Source organism: Gadus morhua, chromosome 17, assembly GCF_902167405.1.
Source record: "Gadus morhua chromosome 17, gadMor3.0, whole genome shotgun sequence".
Lineage (NCBI taxonomy): Eukaryota > Metazoa > Chordata > Actinopteri > Gadiformes > Gadidae > Gadus > Gadus morhua.
In genome coordinates, this window is record NC_044064.1 from 16,879,959 (window position 1) to 16,887,406 (window position 7,448).

The 7,448-nt window shown below is 47.9% G+C and overlaps 1 protein-coding gene across 1 annotated transcript; it reads left to right on the plus strand.

The window, feature by feature from the left end:
- Positions 1–337: 337 nt before the first annotated feature.
- Positions 338–2,796, plus strand: LOC115529980 (uncharacterized). Its single transcript, XM_030339137.1, has one exon. It carries the CDS (start codon positions 1,330–1,332, stop codon positions 2,794–2,796), a length of 1,467 nt encoding a protein of 488 aa, XP_030194997.1. The 5' UTR covers positions 338–1,329.
- Positions 2,797–7,448: the final 4,652 nt, after the last annotated feature.

A 7,448-nucleotide genomic window follows, 5' to 3' on the forward strand; every position in this document is an offset into this window, starting at 1 on the left:
TTTTAAGAATAAAGACTGGAAAAATTAACATCGTCATCATTTGGGGCGTAAATATTAACAAGTGTGATGTCATCTGAATGAACTTTACCCTTAACTAATATGAATCTTCCCCCTGGGTCACGTTCTACTTTTTCTGATATAAAGGGAAAGTGTTTATTAATTAGGATGCAGACACCCCTAGAGCCAGTATTGAAGGAGCTAAAAAAAATCTGGCCTCCCCAAATCTTACCCAGCTTCTCATGTTCCTTAACATCCAAATGAGTTTCTTGCAGAAAACACAGATCCGTCTTGTTTCCCTTTAAGTAAGTAAGTATTTGTTTCCTCTTCACTGGGCTATGCATGTGTAACCAGGTGTAAGAAACACCGTTCATTTAGTACCGTAAAAGAAGAGAGACTGTTTGCTTTGATTATCTTATTTGTTTTGAATGCACCGCTCAACTCGCATGGTCCCACGTGGGGTACCTAGTTCTCAGCAGCCAATCAGAAGCTACGCAGGCCACGCTCAGCCTGTCGGCTCGGAGAGGAAGTGCAGTCGCGTTGCTCTTCCGGTCTTTTCGGATCTCGGCCCGGGAAGCGAGGGCAGCTGTGTGTTAAGGAGAAGAGGAAAACTAGAGAAAGAACCCAGAGTAAAACCTGTGAAAAAGGAAAAAGAGTCGGAGCACTTACCCAGTAGAGGTCCGGAGCCAAGTGGCTGAACGAAGGAGAGTTACGTCGGCTAACTGCTTGCCTGTCCGCCGGAGAGCTGCTACGAGGTTCGGCATCGGCATGCTCCACCTTGATACACAGAGCAACGGTCAGGTTTTTTTAGAGGACTGAGAGTCTGAGGTTCAGGACAACTTCCTGCTGTGAAAGATGGCGAGCCAACTACCCTGATTGAAGATTAGCACCGAGGAGATATTCACGTATACACTCATTCACACAAATAATACACTCACATTACACTACAAGGAACCTTGGAATCAGGTGAACTTTCAACAACTCCTTTTATTTTAAGGGCCCCAACAGACATTTTTGTTTTAAGTGTGCACACTACTTTTTTATTTTTCTTACTGTTTGGTATAATATTTTGCATTTTGTACGAACCAGACAAATTACTTTGTTCACTGTAAAATATAAGAGTGGCTACTCAATTGTTACTCTTGTGTCTGCCTCATTGTTGTTGCTCAGTACAGTGGCTCCTCTCGAATTTGGTCTCTTCTGATTCTGGTCCTGGTCTTATTGTTAGTCCAACTTATATTATACTGTAATTCACTTTTACACTCCTAAAATTGGTTACAGAAGTGGCGAGCCAGCCAGGAGCCATTTGATTTGAGCATCAATATTGAAGTAATGACCAGTATGGATTTCATACAAAAGTCTGGTGTCAAAATTCCAAATGCAGTTACTGTCAGTGGAATTACTCAGGTAGCTGAACAAGATGAACAAGTGATTGACTTTCTAAAACAGTATGGTAAAATTGAGAGAATCCTTTTGGTTGATGATTCACAGTCCGAGTTCTTTCAAAACCTGATCGTTGAATATGCTAGCGGTTCAGCCTTAGAAGGTTTAGAACCTCGCTTACCGTACATGTGCATAGCACGAGATGACCCCACTGTTGTCTATGAAGTAAAAACACTCAGTAGCGTGTACGCTACCAAGGTTGGAAGTAATGTTACCAAGACATACTTAGCTGAGCTCAAGCAACTAGCTAAGATGAGTGGCAAAGACTATTGCGTGGTGTTGAAGGAAATGATGTCTCAGATCGGGGAAGATGTTGAAACTATGCAGCCCACAACTGAAGAATCCTCCCCTACACATGTTGAGACCACTGTCGTATCCCCACCCACTCATCAAGAGCAACAGTCTTACACCTCATTTCCAGATGCCACACCAAGCAGCAACGGTGCCGCTGACCATGTTCCCCTCACCAATGGAAAGAGAGCACCGTCCCTATCAGTAAGTGACTTGAACCCACCGGACATCCAGAGGGTCGTGGTCGAGCATATTGTGCGGAGGCAAGACGTTGTCCCACACATCCAATCCCAAGTGAGACTCCGCTCCTTCTCCGGCAAGACTCCCAGACCTAATCATGAAACTGATTATGACACATGGCGCATACACATTGAGTTGCTCCAGAATGATCCTAGCATGTCTCCTCTGCAAATATCCAGAAAAATCCATGAAAGCTTGCTCCCACCAGCAGCTGATGTAGTTAAAAGCTTACGGCCTGAGTCACCGCCTGCAGCCTACCTACAGCTCCTAGACTCAGCCTTCGGTACTGTGGAAGATGGAGAGGAGCTCTTTGCTCAATTCCTGAACACCCTCCAAGACCCAGGTGAGAAATCATCCACTTACCTTCATCGGCTCCAGTTAGCCTTGAACAGAGCAACAAAAAGGGGGGGAGTTACACATGAAGAAGTAGACAAACATCTTACTAAGCAGTTCTGCAGGGGGTGTTGGGATAACACCTTGCTCAGCGCCCTGCAACTGGAGCAAAAGAAGAGCAGCCCACCCTCATTCTCAGACCTCTTGCTAATGATTCGCTCCGAAGAAGATCGACAGCAAGCAAAATCCTGTCGTATGAAAAAACATATTGGCATCACAAAGCAAAGAGCTCAGGTGCAGTTCCATGGCGCATTTGTTTGTGAACCAGAGGAGAAAGATGAGAGCAGTATCAGTGCTATTGAGGATCTGAGAAAGCAAGTGGCAAGTCTGCAAAGCCAACTAACTACATACATGTCACAGAAAAACACCAAAGGAGCTAGCAGCAAGGGATCTGCAGGGAAGCAACAGAGCAAGGATGTCAAAGCCAAATGATACAGACATGCAAAGACAAATCAAAAAGAAACAGACATACAAACCCAAGCCCTGGTACTGTTTTAACTGCGGCGAAGATGGGCACATTGCCCCCTGCTGCACCGACCCCGCAAATCCCGACCTAGTGGCAGAAAAGAAGAGGCAGTTGGAAAAAAAACAGCGCCAGTGGGAAGCTCAAAATGATTCAAACTTACCTTTAAACGACTAACAGTTCCTGTTGTGGGACAAACAGGGGCTGAGGAGAGTCAACGTCCCTCAGACGTAAACAAGGAAGGCAAAACCCCTACTGAGATCAACAAAGACATTACACATACAGAGAACATTAAAGCTCAAACATGTTCCAGCTTACATCACCCAACGCAGGACCAACCGTTTAGACTCCCCAAACGGCTGGTTGGCATCAAGAGCACAGCCCAAGTGACTGTGAGAGGTGAAGAGGTCAACTGCCTTCTTGATTCAGGCTCACAAGTTACCACTGTACCTGAGTCATTTTACAAGCAGCACCTTTCAGAGCAGAAGATTAAGCCGATTCATGACCTCTTAGAAGTGGAAGGTGCAAATGGCCAGCTAGTGCCTTACTTTGGCTATATAGAAATGACCATAACCTTTCCAAAAGACTTTGTAGGAGTCCCAATAGATGTAAATACACTTGCCTTAGTTGTTCCTGACACTTCACAGTCCCTCATGCTCATAGGTACTAACACTCTAGATGTACTGTTTGACATTTACTCAGAGACTGACTTAACCAATCGCCAGCCCCTCCCACACGGCTACAAAGTAGTTTTCAAGGTCATCGAGTTAAGACGGAAGCAGGCAAGCAACAACCACCAGGGGGTAGTAAAGATGCAAGGCAAGATGCCTCAAGTCATTCCAGCCGGTGAAACTGTAGTGGTGGAGGGAGTTGCCCTTGTCACTGGTCTTCAGGATGAGAAATCCGTCGTCATTGAGTATCCATCATCATCCCCCTTGCCAGGTGGCCTGCTGGTAAAATCTGGTCTCGTTGATTTCCCCCAGCTACGGCCCCATAAGCTACCAGTCGTCATAAGCAACGAGTCTGACCATGACATCGTCATTCCTGCTAAGTGCACTATTGCAGAGGTTAGTGCTTATCAGACCATCATATTAAAGGAGCACAGCATAGCCAAGCAATCAGAATCTCTCCAGAGACCTCCAGAGACCCAGTCATCTCAAGAACCCACCTTGAATTTCAATTTCGCTGATTCCCCAGTCCCACTCGAATGGAAGCGACGCATCACTCAGCAGCTCAACAACATGGCTGATGTGTTTGCACATCATGACCAGGATTTTGGCCGGACGGACCAGGTGCGACACCACATAAAACTCTCAGATGAAAGTCCCTTCAAACTACGTGCCCGACCAATCCACCCACCGGACATTGAAGCTGTCCGGAGGCACATTAAAGAGCTTCTTGATGCGGGAGTTATAAGGGAGTCAGAGTCACCATTTGCATCGCCCATAGTGGTAGTCCGGAAAAAGAACGGCCAAGTCCGGTTGTGCATCGATTATAGGCGTCTAAACCTCCAGACTATAAAGGACGCGTACAACCTTCCAAAGCTGGAGGACACATTCTCGGCCCTCAATGGTTCTCAATGGTTCTCAGTTCTCGACCTTAAGTCGGGGTACTACCAGATCGAGGTTGAAGAGGCAGACAAACCGAAGACGGCCTTTGTGTGTCGGATTCTGGGAATTCAACAGAATGCCTCAAGGAGTGACGAATGCCCCCAGCACGTTCCAAAGGTTAATGGAACGGTGCATGGGGGATATGCATTTGAAAGATGCGGTAGTCTTCCTTGATGACGTCATAGTTTTCTCCAGAACCCTCGAGGAGCACGAAGAAAGACTCATGAGAGTGCTAACTCGTCTCAAAGAGTTTGGGTTGAAGTTATCCCCAGAAAAATGTGTCTTCTTCCAGACATCAGTCCGTTATCTGGGTCACATAGTCTCCAGAAGTGGCGTTCAGACAGATCCTGAGAAGATTTCAGCCCTGAAGACATGGCCTGTCCCCCAGACCCTACGGGAGCTGAAATCCTTCCTTGGTTTCGCTGGGTACTACAGGAGGTTCGTTAAGGGTTACTCCAGCATCGTAAAGCCCCTCCACAGCTTAACCTCTGGCTACCCACCTCTCCACAAGAAATCAAAAGCGAAACTAACAGACATAAGACAGAAAACAAACCAATACCATGACCCAAAAGAGCCCTTCGGGGGGCGCTGGACGCCAGCTTGCCAGCAAGCCTTTGAGGCAGTCATCCAGAGCCTCACTACAGCCCCTGTACTAGCCTTCGCTGACCCCCAGAAACCCTATATACTGCACACCGACGCCAGTACCACCGGGCTCGGTGCTGTGCTATATCAGGAGCAAGAGAGCCAACTCAGAATCATAGGCTACGCCAGTAGGGGGCTGTCAAGAAGCGAGAGCCGCTATCCAGCGCACAAGCTAGAGTTCCTGGCGCTCAAGTGGTCGGTCACCGAAAAGTTCAGCGACTATCTGTACGGCAACCAGTTCACCGTTGTAACGGATAGTAATCCGCTAACTTACATCCTGACAACGGCCAAACTTGACGCGACCAGCTATAGGTGGCTAGCAGCACTATCCACATTCTCCTTCAAACTCCTCTATCGTCCAGGAAGGCAGAACGGAGATGCGGATGGATTATCACTGAGACCACATGGGATACTAGCAGACGATCTGAAATCACAAAAAGAGAGAGAACGTATACAGCAGTTCACACAAGATCACCTCTCTGATCCAAACAACATCAATGCAGTCGATCAGTCTGTTGTGAAAGCAATCTGTGAGAGACAGCTCACCTACAGTGTCAGTCCTGATGATGAGAGAGAGGGAGATACAGATCGTGTTGCTTTAGTGGAGGTTCTTGCCATGTACCCTAGTGCTGTTCCCGACAGCTATGGACAAGAAGAACAGTTTGGAGGTCTTCCAACCGTCCCCCATCTCACTGAAGCTGAGATAGCAGCTAAACAGAGAGCTGACCAATGTATAAAGCATGTAATCACCCAGATCGAACATGGGGACACACCACCTCCCACCTTGCGCACCCAACTTCCTGATCTCCCACTCCTCCTCCGAGAACTCAATCGTCTCGAGCTCCATAACGACATCCTGTTCAGGCAACGCCAAGTGGGGCCACAGACAACTTACCAGCTTGTTCTTCCAGCTGAGCTCCGCGACACAGTCCTCACCAGTCTGCACGACCATATGGGTCACATGGGAGTCGACCGGACACTGGACCTTGTAAGGACCAGATTCTATTGGCCAAAGATGGTCATGAGTGTGGAAAGGAAAGTGAGGACATGTGGCAGGTGCGTGCGGAGGAAGGCACGACCTGAAAGAGCAGCCCCCTTGGTCAACATTAGGACCACTCGACCTCTTGAGCTCCCCTGTATGGACTACCTGTCCCTGGAGGCTGACAAAAGTGGAACCAAGGATATACTGGTGATCACAGATCACTTCACTAAATTTGCGGTCGCCATCCCAACACCGAATCAAAAGGCCCGCACAGTAGCAAAGTGTCTGTGGGAAAACTTTATGGTACACTATGGTATTCCGGAGAAGTTACATAGTGACCAGGGTCCAGACTTCGAGTCCCGCACGATCAAGGAACTCTGTCAGGTGGCTGGAATCCACAAGGTGAGGACAACCCCATACCATCCTAGGGGCAACCCCGTGGAACGATTTAATCGTACCCTGCTTGATATGTTGGGCACTCTCCAAAATCAAGACAAGTCCAGTTGGCGTGATCATGTGAGACCCCTGGTCCATGCCTACAATTGCACCAGGAACGAGGTGACTGGCTTCACCCCGTACGAACTGATGTTCGGGCGCCAACCTCGCCTGCCAGTTGATCTTGCCTTCAAGTTGCCAGTACCAGAGGGTCAACATTCATCTCACTCTGATTATGTGCAAAACCTCAAGGCACGTCTCAAGGAGAGCTACAAGATAGCCATGGAGAAGGCTGCAAAGATCGCTCTCAAGAACAAAACAAGGTTTGATAAACATGTTACCGTCTCAGAACTGGAACCTGGAGATCGAGTATTGGTCAGGAATGTCCGCATCCGGGGAAAACACAAGATCTCAGACAAATGGGAACCCACTGTCCATGTGGTGGTGAGAAGAGCAGGCACTCTCCCTGTATACACTGTTAAACCTGAAAACACGGATGGTCCCCTAAGGACGCTACACAGGGACCTGTTGCTGCCGTGCGGGTACCTACCTGCGGAGGAAAATAGTGAGCCTGTGCAAAAGCCGGTACCACGCAGGCCAGGAACTCGTGCAAACCCTGCTGTAGAGGAAGAGCATTCCTCAGATGAAGAGGATGATGCACTCATTCCTGTTTGGTTAAGTTCCCCTGTCCCCATGGTCAGTGAGATTCCTGTGTACCCGGATCTGTCCATGACCGATGTCCAAGACACTCGGCATACTGAACCTCCAGGCGTTCGTCCTGTCAAGAGTCCTGTAAATGCTCAAAATGATGACAATCCACCTGAATTTGACAATCCAACCGATCTTGACACCCAACCCGATTTTGACAATTTACCTGATATGTCCAATAGTACTTCAGATGGTCCTTTGATGTCCATCAAGTTTAACTCTCATCAGAGTGATACTGAGTACT

Bases quoted from the DNA above. Each gene is read 5' to 3' on its own strand.
- LOC115529980 (XM_030339137.1), top strand. From the start codon at position 1,330: ATGACCAGTATGGATTTCATACAAAAGTCTGGTGTCAAAATTCCAAAT.